At 45.3% G+C, this 13,855-nt stretch overlaps 1 protein-coding gene across 1 annotated transcript in view; it reads left to right on the forward strand.

The window, feature by feature from the left end:
* The window catches only part of SPATA5 (spermatogenesis associated 5), a 404,503-nt gene that overhangs the window by 72,900 nt on the left and 317,748 nt on the right, over positions 1–13,855 (forward strand). The window contains exon 10 of the mRNA XM_040418419.1: positions 10,534–10,688. Coding sequence (XP_040274353.1) covers positions 10,534–10,688 — 155 coding nt within the window. The remainder of the gene's footprint in view (positions 1–10,533; positions 10,689–13,855) is intronic.

Genomic DNA, 13,855 nt, shown 5'->3' on the forward strand with positions numbered 1-13,855 from the left:
TACACACTATCCCAATGCTGATGGCAATATCTATTGTGCACCGGCCTGCACACTACTATGGGTACAATGTGGTCACACAAAGTTCATACAAACAATGTCCCAATTTTGGTTGTAATATCTATAACAACCTATATAATGCTGTGTGGGGAATGTGGCAGCACAAAATGTCCCAATAGTGGTAGTGGTATTGGATATCCGGAAGGTAGCACCAATGAATCAATGAATTATGTCCAAGTGAGATGGAGCACTAATGGTGACTGGAAACAAATGTCCAGTGTTCAGAGATGCGTACAGGTAAAGCACATATGAACTAGCCTCCAGGTTACTTACAATGTCCAGCCGCTTATGCTCTCCCGGTCTCACCCCTCCTTGCTGCCTGGCCGCAGCGCTGGTTTCCCAGGTGGCCGAGCTCGGCCGATTGTGGCGTCCCACGTGACCTGGTGATCTGGGGTTCCGGGCAGACGCTTAGATGACGTCACTGCTGTGCGGCGGTAATTTCAAATTTAGAGGTAGATCTCTTGCGCTTACAGCTTGATATCCAGTTGCTTTATTCTTGTCTTGAATCCACGCTCACTCTGTAATGCCAGACGCGTTTCAGGGTCTTACGCCCCTTCCTCAGTGGCCACCGAGTGAGTGGATTCTCACTCCTTTTAAATGGTATTGGCCCACCCACAATTGTGCTTTTTTCTGCTTGTTCCAATATGTGGAGTGGATTTGGTTGCTGTTACATATCTATTACAATTCATACTTGAAACATAGTTAAATGAACATACTAATAATAAATATTACTCCCCATATAATTGCTACAATGTTAAAACATTAAAACAAAGTTCTTGGAGTAGGATTGCAAGGTCAGGGATACATTTTGAGGAAAACCGCATCAAAACCGCAACCGTTGTTTTCATTAAATTGAATGCTCAAAAAATGTTTTGTCTTACTACCATTTCTTCTTGTTGCATGTTGAAGCTCTACTTGGAACCTTGTTAAGATCCAGCCATGCTAAATATGTTTTTTTTGCCATTTTTCAAGTGGTCTTAAACTTTTGATCAGGACTGTATGTTTGTCCATAGGTAGTATATGTAAAAAGTAGAAGAAATAAACAAATGATAGTTGGATATGTGTATTACATTTGAGTAATATGTTTAATGTCATGGGGGACAAATGCAGATTCATTAAAGGGGTATTCCGGTTATAACAAGTTATCCCCTATCCACAGGATAGGGCAGGCATCAGCAACCTTCGGCACTCCAGCTGTGGTGAAACTACGACTACCAGCATGCACACTTGCTTGGCTGTTGTCAGAACTTCCATAGAAGTGAAGTGAGTGTCGGAGGTTGCTGACCCCTAGGATTGGGGATAACTATCAGATTGATGGGGGTCCTAACGCTGGGACTCCCACTAACCACAAGAACGTGGGCCTCTTGCCATGTGGAGCCCACCTGAAATGGACAGAGCTCGCTTTTCCGACCAACCGCTCTGTCCATTTCAGAGGGGCTCCTCAGGGTACGAGGCCCACGTTTCGGGATCGGTAGGTTTCCCAGTGGTAGGACCCCCACCAATCTGATAGTTAACCCCTATCCTGTGGATAGGGGATATCTTGCTGTGACTGGAATAACCCTTTAAAGAAATGTAATGGAGAAAAACAGGGAAAAATTAAAATGGAGAGGTTGAAAATTGCCCACAAAATCATATTTACGGATATTATTACAATGTACCATGTGTGTCCAGTTTGAAATAGCAGGATGTGTAAGAGAGATGTGTTGGGTGTGAAACGTAGTGAGGGGGCAGGGTTGTATTGCAATAATAGAGACTACTGAGGAAAATAGTTGTGTATAGTTATAGGGCTATCTTACTTATGGATGAAAAGGCAGACCATGCCTGTTTATGAACTGCCTCCCCTGTTCACAACATAAATTCGATGCATTAGCCAGCACTAGGAGAGGAAAGTGCAAAGAAATTATGTACAGCTTCCATTGATATCAATGGTAACGGTATACATTCCTGTGCACTGAGGCAGGCATATAAGGAAAGCAGGATATCAGTATATTAATTGCCGTTGTCTGATGTTACTGCATTGAGATGGTTTTCAGAATAAGCTTTATATTTATGAAGCATCTGTTTCACCTTTTCCAACATAGAAGTTGGATAAAGTGGGTGAGGAGGAGGGTGCCTTTTGACCCGGGGGTGTATGACACACACATATTGGGAAATTGGTTGGGCAGGGTGGCGCCATATAAAATTTTGCCTTGGGGCCCTATGACATCCGTGTAGGGAACATTTGAAATATGTGTTTTACCACTGTGTATTGGGAGATTGTTCAAATAGGCCTAACCCAGGATTTATTTGAATTTGTGTTCCAGTGTTTGGCTGCCTGTATGTAAATTCAGTCATTGTGCTTGTGTCCCTCCTCAGCTGCAGTACTAAATGGGTTAATCTGCTCTGCTGTGTGCGTGTGCACCTGTTTGACTAATTAGCTATCAACCTGCTATATATCCTGTGTTTCTGTTCCTCAACTTTGCCTGTGCAATTGAGATTTTGCTCTGTCTCCATACAGCCTGCCAAGACCTCTAGCCTTGCTAGAATCAGTAAAACGCTTTAATCCATCTGTTTGTGTGTGGCGGCTAATGCTCTGTGTCCCAGGCTCAGTTTGACTGTCTTCTGTGTGCCGGCTTCTTTCTGTCTGTCTGGGTACCTGAAGTCTGTCCGCCTGGGTTCCTGAAGTTTTTCTTTCTGCCTGGGTTCCTGTAGTCTGCCTGCCTGGGTTCCTGAAGTCTGTCTGCCTGGGTTCCTGAAGTCTGTCTGCCTGGGTTCCTGAAGTCTGTCTGCCTGGGTTCCTGAAGTCTGTCTGCCGGGGTTCCTGAAGTCTGTCTGCCTGGGTTCCTGAAGTCTGTCTGCCTGGGTTCCTGAAGTCTGTCTGCCTGGGTTCCTGAAGTCTGTCTGCCTGGGTTCCTGAAGTCTGTCTGCCTGGGTTCCTGAAGTCTGTCTGCCTGGGTTCCTGAAGTCTGTCTGCCTGGGTTCCTGAAGTCTGTCTTTCTGCCTGGGTTCCTGAAGTCTGTCTTTCTGCCTGGGTTCCTGAAGTTTTTCTTTCTGCCTGGGTTCTTGAAGTCTGTCTGCCTGGGTTCCTGAAGTATGTCTGCATGGGTTCCTGAAGTTTTTCTTTCTGCCTGGGTTCCTGTAGTCTGTCTGCCTGGGTTCCTGAAGTCTGTCTGCCTGGGTTCCTGAAGTCTGTCTGCCTGGGTTCCTGAAGTCTGTCTGCCTGGGTTCCTGAAGTCTGTCTGCCTGGGTTCCTGAAGTCTGTCTGCCTGGGTTCCTGAAGTCTGTCTGCCTGGGTTCCTGAAGTCTGTCTGCCTGGGTTCCTGAAGTCTGTCTGCCTGGGTTCCTGAAGTCTGTCTGCCTGGGTTCCTGAAGTCTGTCTGCCTGGGTTCCTGAAGTCTGTCTGCCTGGGTTCCTGAAGTCTGTCTGCCTGGGTTTCTGAAGTCTGCCTGCCTGGGTTCCTGAAGTCTGTTGCCTAGATTACTGAAGTCTTTTTGTCTGCCAGTGTGCCTAGTTCCGTTTCATGCCTGTATTCTGTGTTTGCCTTGGAATTGTACTCTTTCTGGTTCTTTCTGTGTGCATTGCCTGTTTCTCTCGTGCTTTGCACTGGTGTTTCTGACCTCCATGTGTCATCTGCCAACTACACCGGGACTATTCTAAGAGGTAGAGGTCTGGGGGCTGTCCTGCAGCAAAGAGCAGAATTGTATTTCTGTAGACAGTGTGCCTGACTTGCGTGATTCTGATGTCTACATCCTTACACGCTGGGGGCTGCTGGCAATCCTACATTATGGCTGTACAAACAGTAGAGCTTCCTGCCCCATAAAGAATTATAAAAGCGTGTACATCCACCCACATAACCTTTCAACAGCCAAAAATATGTCGCAGTTCCTAAGGACTTCTCTGCGTCCTCAAGAGTTGCATTCATATTTAACACACGGATAATTACATTTTGGGAAACCATAATTGTTCGGAAAAGAATTATGCCTCCTTACAAAACATATAACACATAACAGACATCCAAATAAATCTGAGGCTACCAGGAAAGAGAATGAACAAACCACAAAACCACATCCTCATTCAGTATGGTAACCTGGGGCAAATGGACAAGTATTAAAGGAAAGAGCTGATTTTCAAGTGATTGCAGCTAGCAAATATTAAATCCAGACCTGAAGAAAAACTCAGAGGAGGTTATTAAACTGCATAGTTTACTTGTCAGCTAATAGTGCTCTGTAAGTATCTGTATTTTGAGCATTGCACAGTTTCTGGCATACAAGAGGAAACTTTATTTTGGAGCTCCTTCTGCCTAATATGTCTGCAGCTTCATACTGTTGGTCTATAGCTGTATGAGTTACTGGAGCCCTTGGATAACCTTAGCAGATACCGTTCTGTTGGCATGGAGAAAAAGAAGACGTTACATGTAAATGATTAGCAAAATGGTCTTGGTCCTAGTATGTTCATGAACGTGGAAAGATGCAGTCACCTGGTTGTTTACTGGCCATAGGACAAGATGCCATAAAAGACTCGAGCTAGTAGAGACATTTAGAAAGAAGCCATGTTAGCACAACCTACAAAGTGGAATACATGCACAACTGCACGTACGCTGTAGCTGCTATACAAAAGCAAACACAAGATGCAGTAGCACTCTGCAAACATTGAATATGTGGAGTTTAAATTGCATCCAATATTATATTTACTAAACACATAAATGTGAGCTACGTGGTATACATTTTGATCGAAGTGTATGTCCTGGCAAGGGGACCTCTTATACATGGGACCTATGCACTAAAGCAGGCATGCTCATCCTGCGGCCCTCCAGCTGTTGCAAAACTACAACTCCCAGCTTTTCTGGACAGCCTACAGCTATAAGCCTGCAGCAGGACATTGGGGTAGTTGTAGTTTTACAAGAGCTGGAGGGCCCATAGGTTTAGCATCCCTGCACTAAAGCAACTCACCTCCTTTGGAGGCCCAAGGAGAGGTAAATCTGTTTAGTTTATAGATCATCTATAAGAAGTCACCTTGACTGGGCAGATGGGCTTGTACACTTTGATGTGCGCCATCTGTGTGTATAGTAAATATTGCAGTAGATGGAAATGCATTATGTGTGCATAACATGTATTGCCTTTCACTTTTTACCGTTAGTGTTTTAGAACAATTCCTAACTTCCAGAATACACAAAGCTTTCTGAGGCTGGACTCCGCAGCGTTTTCAAATGGAGTCTGACGCCAGGATATTCACTGTTGAACCAGGCACAATCGCCCAGATTTACTAATGTGTCTGCGCCCAAAAAGTGGCACAAATTGGCGCAGTGTGGCCTTTCGAGGGTTTCTGCATGCAATGGGCTGATTATTAGGAACCAACGTTCCTACGAATGTTCTTCCTGATAATCTGCCTGTCTAAAGGTGCCGCAGATCACCAAATGAAAGAGCGAAACACTCGTTCTTCAGATGAAATGGTGTGGACACCTCAATCATTGTTCTCGGGCAGCAGAGCGTGCTGTCTAAACCACACTCTGCTGCCCAGGACCTTCCCGACAATCGGCTGTACCTTTAACTTAGCAGTTCATTCCTTTCATCTAGAGAAAAAGTACTTTTAATGCACTTAATTGCACTGAGGGTATGCCCAAGCCACTCTGTGGACCCTTGCTCCTCCTGCTTCCTCTGCCAGCCCATGCCTCTCTTTCCTGATTAACAGGGCCAGGTTCCTGCATGGTCATCTCACATGGACCTTTGGCGAAGCAATGAGATTTGTTTCAACCTAAGTTGCATGTTGTGCATGGTAGATTTTGGCACTTGAGCAACATTTTTAGGGCCCATTTACTTGGGTCCAGGTGCACACATCTAATAGGATAATGTCCTAATTTGTATAAATCTTTTAGCTTCTCTAGCATTTAAGAGTCAGTGTCCAACTTTTTAAAAACCTTGGAACATAACAGGGGAAATTAGCCAAGCCAAATATCCAACCACAGGCAGCTGTTTTGGGGTGTTTGCCCCCTCATCATTACGGAGTAGGATTCAGAGGAATGGCTGAGTAAGATGGCTCGGACACAGCTTATGGGAGGTTTTCCCATGGAGCACTGATAAATGGCTGGTCAAGATCCAAACTGTGTGCACTGTAGAAAGTGGCGTATGCCAATCCCTGATCCAGAATTGGTGACCAGATGACATCACATAACGATATGCTGATTGATCTACTGAGAGTAAGAAGCTTGAGTGGAGGGTAAAGCATTCCTCTCCACTGACATTGTCAGCCAAGGGTCCTCTGCTAGGACCCTTTATCCAGATGAGTGATCCAGCACTGATTACAGTCTCTCCATGCCTTTAGCAGGGAGAGACACATGGCGGGTGAGGCTGGTAAAAAGAGGCTTTCTCTTGCAGAGACAAGACAATCATGCAAGTGTTTATCTATGAAATCCAGTGCCACTATGCCATGGCCGTAGCTACTCAGTTTTTTTTTTTTAAGCATTTATGCAAATACTAATGAGCGATCTGGCGAAAAACAAAATCTCGCTGATACCTGTAATTTTCACATATGCGGCCTGCACCAAGAGTTGTATTTTTCTAGTTGTCATGTGATAATAATCATAGTCCGAATAATCTCTGGAATTAGGCAGTCCCTTTGAAAACTCTAGCCACGGGACAGCCACGTCTGTATGCAATATTTAGGTTGTGCACGTGGAATCTAGTAGGATTACGGATCTTACAGTTGACATATGATTTTCCCTGCAGTGTGTGTCTGGGAGAGAAATACAATGGCACGCACATCGGCGATTCGCTGCAGGTTTGTTGTGGAATGCCGTAAAGCCCGATGCATCCTATTAGGTTTTGTGTGGTCAGGTTTCCGCACCGGAGTAATGTGGGAGGAGAGACTTATGATTATGAAAACAGCACAAGGAAACAGGAAAATACATGCTCTCACTGCCTGTCTGCTTTTTATTATCGCTCTATGTAGAAAGCGTTTCCAGCTCAGTGATGACCCCAGAAGTGGCTTGTGCACGCACATTTTACTAGAATGACTTCAGGCTTTGTTTGGAAAGCTTTGATCACTCATTCCCCAATTTGGGGAGAGGAAACTGGATTTTAGAAACATAAATAGATCAGATTTTTTTTTTTTTCTTTTCTGTGGGTTTAATAACAACCCAATAGGAATTCATCTCCCCCCTTGGTGATTTACAGTTCATATATGTTTATATGCGTATTGTGCATTGACTTTAACCATCATGTTCTTATCTTTTGGATGTCAATCAGTATTGAAAAACTTTTCCTTTTTAAAGGGGTTGTCTCACTTCAGAAAATGGCGTTTATCATGTACAGAAAATGAATAATTAAGACACTTACTAATGTGTTGTGATTGTCCATATTGCTCCCTTTGCTGGCTTGATTTATTTTTCTATGGCCTTATACTCTGATCATTTCCAGGGGTTATGGCCACCACTGCAATCCAGGAGTGGTGCTTGTGCTTGCGCACTATAGGAAAAGGCACCGGCCCCTCTGGTGGCCAGGACCGCAGGAGTGCGCATAGTCTAGCACTTTTTTCCTATAGTGATCAATCACGGCCACCACTGCTGGATTGCAGGGTGGCTGTAACCATGGAAAGGAGCAGTGTATGATATGATGGCAAAATGGATGAAGCCAGCAAAGGAAGCAATATGGATAATAACAATACATTAGTCAGTGATGATAAATGATAAAGGCCATTCTACTCCACTGTCAGCTGGATCTGGTAAGCGGCATTACTTGCGGCAGTGCATCTATGATATATCGGAGTTAATGTACTAGGGAAGCGAGGCACTCTCAGCTATCTGCTGTGCTGGGAAATTCCACTACAGAACCAGTGGTCAGAAGCACCACAGTGCTGGGAAAACTGAGGGTAGGTTCACACTTGGCCTAACTGGATACTGCCGTTTCCCTCCGGACTCCATTTATTATAATGGGATCCATGGAACCGTTGCACTTTCCGTCATAGGTGACGGTTTTCAGCCGGACAGCAACCATTGCAAGTGTGAACCTACCCATAGAAGGCAATGCATCACTAAACCAGCGCTACAGTCTCGTCATTCTCAGAATAGGTAGTGGTTCCAGAAATCTTCCCTGATCACAAAGTGATAGCATATCCTAGCAATATTCCATGGGTTGGTTTACACAAAGTTTTTTTTTTAGGAGGATTTGAGGCAGATTCTCCTGCAGGTTTTTTCAGAAGGCGATGGCACTTGCACCTAGTGGCATTATAAAAGTTGCAAATTGCAAGTTTGCGAGTTAGGTGAGTTTCTGGTGTAGGGTGTCACAGTAAATGACCCCTTCTACGTGCAGGAGGCAGTTTTTCTAGGCACAGGGTATTACATGACTAAAATAGTTTGGTTACTTTTCTTGCCATGGTCTTGTTCATAAATTTGCATTCATCTGTTGAACCCGATGTATCGTTAGAACTTGTCTGCCATTGCCATTGGGCTTCATGAAATAATTAGCTTCAAATATGATCTGCGGTCACAATAGGGAAGATATTTGTAGCATTTCCTTTGCCTGAAGACTGGAGCTCTCTCTTCTCCAGCTGGCCTCCTGGAATGTTTTTATTGATATTGTAGCGTATCCTGTTCATTATGAATGTGCCACATTACAGGAAGTCTGGATTGCAAATATTTGTGATCCTGTAAGAGAGCCTGGGGAGTTCAGGCAGGTGTTCATGCCCTTTTATAGCTCTCCAGCCTTTCTGTGTAGGCACCAGATGCTGCGTGGCGCAGCGTTATGTCAGGTTAAAGCATCTCTGGACACATTAAGAGTCTCTACACACATAGCTGTTTACCAAAAAACTGCCAGATTTAACCGCATGCATCATTTTTTTTCAGCCACTTGCTGTTTTTGCCACCTTTTTTTTGTGTGTTTTTTGTTTTTGTAAACAGTGGGTTTGCCTAGTAGCATTTTCTTCATGGCGTTTTTACTCTAGAGAAGGGGATGTGAAAACGCCAAAAAAATCTGAGAGCTACAACATGCTGGATTTTTGAAAAAAAGCCACACAGACTAAAAACACCACTTAAACAAATAGCAACTTTAAAAAAGTTCTCGTGTGTCCTGTGGTTTATATTTTTCATAGACCTTCAGCTGACATTTGGAGCTGGCCTTTTTACAGCAAAAAAAACACCACTAAAAATGCACAAAACCACCATCAAAAACCTACATGTGAAAGCCCCCTAACCCTACAAAGCACCCTAGTTTTTACATAACTAACTTTTCAAGAACACAATTGGCTGTAAGGCTTTGAAGCTTATCCTAGGCCTGTGATGGGTAACCTTCGGCACCCCAGCTGTGGTAAAACTACAACTTCCAAGATGTACACTTGCTTGGCTGTTCTCAGAACTTCACAGAAATGAATGGAGCATGCTGGGAGTCGTAGTATCACCACAGCTGGAGTGCCGGAGGTTGGCCATCACTGTAATATACCTTTATGAAAGCAAATACCAGCAGACAAATATACTTAAATACGGGTTTATGGTATGTGCAAATCATTAGGACTACTAAGACTGTGTGCGCGCATAGATTCGCCCCCCCCCCCCCCCCAAGTTTAACATATATGTTGGGGAAAACGCTTTCCCATCCTGCCAATCCAAAAAAGTATACGTTAATGGATACTATTATTATAATTTTTTTTTTACAATTGAACCCTATGATGGTGGATGCTTAGTATGGTGTCCATCAAAGGCATCTGTTTAACGTATACGTCATATATATATTATATGTTAAACGTGGGACAAAAAACTGATGTGAACACAGCCCAACACTAATAAATATAAAATTTTATCAGATTTCGTAATGGCAGGATACAGTACAAAAGACACAGCCCATCTCCAGTCACGTGAGCTCAGAAACAGCTACAGAAAGCAGTGACAAGTGTAAAGGAGGCTGCATCAGAATCTGTGACTTAAAGGGGTTGTGCAGTGGGTACATATTGATGACCTATCCTCAGGTTAGGTCATCAATATCAGATCGGCGGAGGTCGAGTGAATGGGACGAGTAGCTGTAATTACTCTGCGCTGCCTCTACAAGCAAGGCGACGCGTAGGTAAGCCTGAAGAGGAAGCAGCGCTCACACGAGTCTCCATTTTAAACAGCTGACCAGCGGGAGTGTCGGGAGTTTGACTTCCGCCAATTTGATTTTTGATGACCTATTCTAAGGATAGATATCAGTATGTTTCCGCTGCATAATCCCTATAATACTCACACCTATTCACCCACTGTGCGTCTGCAGATCGGCAGTGTAATGTAAAGAGGGCTGCCAAGAAAGCACAAATAATGCAGAGGATTCCTAGAGGAGTCCTCTCCATGTATTACACAGCAGGGAGTATTACGATAAAAATTACAGATTCTGATGCAACTTTCCTAATGCTGTTTACTATCCTTAAAAACTTTTTCCGGGCCAGTTCCCTTTAAATGCCTATTAATAAATTATATATATATTTGTGTATTATTTTCGTGTAGCAACATAATGCATGACTGAATGGCTTTCTCTGCAGGTTTGAAAGCTCTGAGGAGAAAACTAGAAGAGATGTGCAACCCATCCGACATTGAAGTGGCTGGCTCAGTGGTAATCACTCTGAATGATTTCCTGCAGGCGATGAATGATGTCAGGCCTAGTGCCATGCGGGAGGTGGCCGTGGATGTGCCTAATGTAAGTAAAACTTGTCCTCAATGCAGGGACTATGAATGTTGTCAAATGTATGCTAAAGAGTCTCACCGTTAGGGTCCATTCACACGTCTGCAAGAGTGGGTCCGCATCCGTTCCGCAATTTTGCTGAACGGGTGAGGACCCATTCATTTTAATGGGGCGGCAAAAGATACGGACAGCACGCTGTGTACTGTCCATCCACACTTCCGCTCAGCTGCACCACAAAAAAGATAGAGCATGTCCTATTCTTGTCCGCAGCCAAGGACAAGAATAGGCATTTCTATCATAGTGCCGGCCATGTGCGGTCTGCCAAATGCGGAACGCACATGGCTGGTGCCCGTGTTTTTGCGGATCCGCAATTTGCGGACCGCAAAACACTTGCTGACCTGTGAATGGACCCTTATAGATACATCATATTCCATCAGACTGAAAATGTGAAGGTAAATTCATTTTACTCACTTTTATAGTGCTGACATATTCCGCAGCGCTTTACAGAAGTTAGCATCACGCTGTCCCCAATGGAGCTCACAATCTAAGGCCGAGTTCACACGAACGTGTGTGATCCGTGGCCGTATTGCGGCCCGCAATACACGGCCACAGTTCCGTGTGCATTCCGCATCACGGATGCGGACCCATTCACTTCAATGGATCCGGAATTGCGGAACGGCCGCAGAACACTACGGAATGCTACGGAGGGACCCCTCAGAAGCACTACGGAATGCTTCCGTGGGGTTGCGTCCCGTACTTCCGTTCCGCAAAAAGATAGAACATGTCCTATCTTTTTGCGGAACGGGTGGATCGCGGACCCATTAAAGTGAATGGGTCCGCGATCCGATGCGGCTGACCTACGGCCGGCGATCGTGCATTGCGGGCCGCAATTTGCGGGCCGCAGCACGGTTCACACACGTTCGTGTGAACTCGGCCTAAGTTGCAGTATGTCTTTGTAGTGTGGGAGGAAACTGGAGTACCAGGAGGAAACCCACGCAGACACGGAGAGGACATACATACTCCATGCAGATGTTGTCCTTGGTTGGATTCTAACCTAGAGCTGCAAGGCACTAGTGTTAACCACTTGGCCACTGTTGTTATAATAAAAGCATATCTATAACAAGAAGTTCTCAAACCATTCGGAAAGTCTTCAGACCCTTTCACTTTTTTCACATTTTGTTATGTTGCGGCCTTGTGCCAAAATAAAAACAAATTAAATCTTTCCCCCTCAATCTGCACTCAATACCCCATAATAGGAAGTGAAAACCGAATTTTAGAAATGTTTGCAAATTTATTAAAAAGGAAAAACTAAAATTTTGCATGGATGCAAGTACTGTATACAGACCCTTTGCTATGACGCTTGAAATTTAGTCCAGTAGGGTCATACTCTGGTCCCGATTCCCTGGTACTCCCTTCGGGAAAGTCTCAATTCACCATCAGAGGTATCGTGTGAAGAACGAGGGGTGTCCTTAGACATCGCCCTCAGAGGGAGTCGGTCACGTAGGGCAGCGGGTTCTCACCCGCTGGTCATAACAGAAACAATTATGTGACGTCAAATACATGATATACCTCATGGAAAATTGCTCTCCTCATGGGGAATATTGGGGGTCACTGATCAAAGACTCCTGCGCCTCGTCATAAATTGTCCTCCACCAGTCCATATGTCTAGACTGAAATTTAGATTTCCGTGATTTACGCAAGTTTCTTGCCATAAAAGTTAGTTATTTGCTGAGGCAAATGGCCTCGCTTCTCCCCAGTGTCAAGGACCGCGTAAAAGCTGAGGCTTATGCCCAGATTTAGGCGCATGGGCGTTAAAAAGTGACATAATGGGACCGAGCAACTGTTGTATGGGGTGTTAATACACTGCTCAAAAAAATAAAGGGAACACTTAAACAACACAATGTAACTCCAAGTCAATCACACTTCTGTGAAATCAAACTGTCCACTTAGGAAGCAACACTGAGTGACAATCAATTTCACATGCTGTTGTGCAAATGGGATAGACAACAGGTGGAAATTATAGGCAATTAGCAAGACACCCCCAATAAAGGAGTGGTTCTGCAGGTGGTGACCTGACCACTTCTCAGTTCCTATGCTTCCTGGCTGATGTTTTGGTCACTTTTGAATGCTGCCGGTGATTTCACTCTAGTGGTAGCATGAGACGGAGTCTACAAACCACACAAGTGGCTCAGGTAGTGCAGCTTATCTAGGATGGCACATCAATGCGAGCTGTGGCAAGAAGGTTTGCTGTGTCTGTCAGCGTAGTGTCCAGAGCATGGAGGCGCTACCAGGAGACAGGCCAGTACATCAGGAGACGTGGAGGAGGCCGTAGGAGGGCAACAACCCAGCAGCAGGACCGCTACCTCCGCCTTTGTGCAAGGAGGAACAGGAGGAGCACTGCCAGAGCCCTGCAAAATGACCTCCAGCAGGCCACAAATGTGCATGTGTCTGCTCAAACGGTCAGAAACAGACTCCATGAGGGTGATATGAGGGCCCGACGTCCACAGGTGGGGGTTGTGCTTACAGCCCAACACCGTGCAGGACATTTGGCATTTGCCAGAAAACACCAAGATTGGCAAATTCGCCACTGGCGCCCTGTGCTCTTCACAGATGAAAGCAGGTTCACACTGAGCACATTTGACAGACGTGACAGAGTCTGGAGATGCCGTGGAGAACGTTCTGCTGCCTGCAACATCCTCTAGCATGACCGGTTTGGCATTAGGTCAGTAATGGTGTGGGGTGGCATTTCTTTGGAGGGCCGCACAGCCCTCCATGTGCTCGCCAGAGGTAGCCTGACTGCCATTAGGTACCGAGATGAGATCCTCAGACCCCTTGTGAGACCATATGCTAGTGCGGTTGGCCCTGGGTTCCTCCTAATGCAAGACAATGCTAGACCTCATGTGGCTGGAGTGTGTCAGCAGTTCCTGCAAGACGAAGGCATTGATGCTATGGACTGGCCCGCCCGTTCCCCAGACCTGAATCCAATTGAGCACATCTGGGACATCACGTCTCGCTCTATCCACCAACGTCACATTGCACCACAGACTGTCCAGGAGTTGGCAGATGCTTTAGTCCAGGTCTGGGAGGAGATCCCTCAGGAGACCGTCCGCCACCTCATCAGGAGCATGCACAGGCGTTGTAGGGAGGTCATACAGGCACGTGGAGGCCACACACACTACTGA

Source organism: Bufo bufo, chromosome 2 (genome assembly GCF_905171765.1).
Source record: "Bufo bufo chromosome 2, aBufBuf1.1, whole genome shotgun sequence".
Taxonomy (NCBI): domain Eukaryota; kingdom Metazoa; phylum Chordata; class Amphibia; order Anura; family Bufonidae; genus Bufo; species Bufo bufo.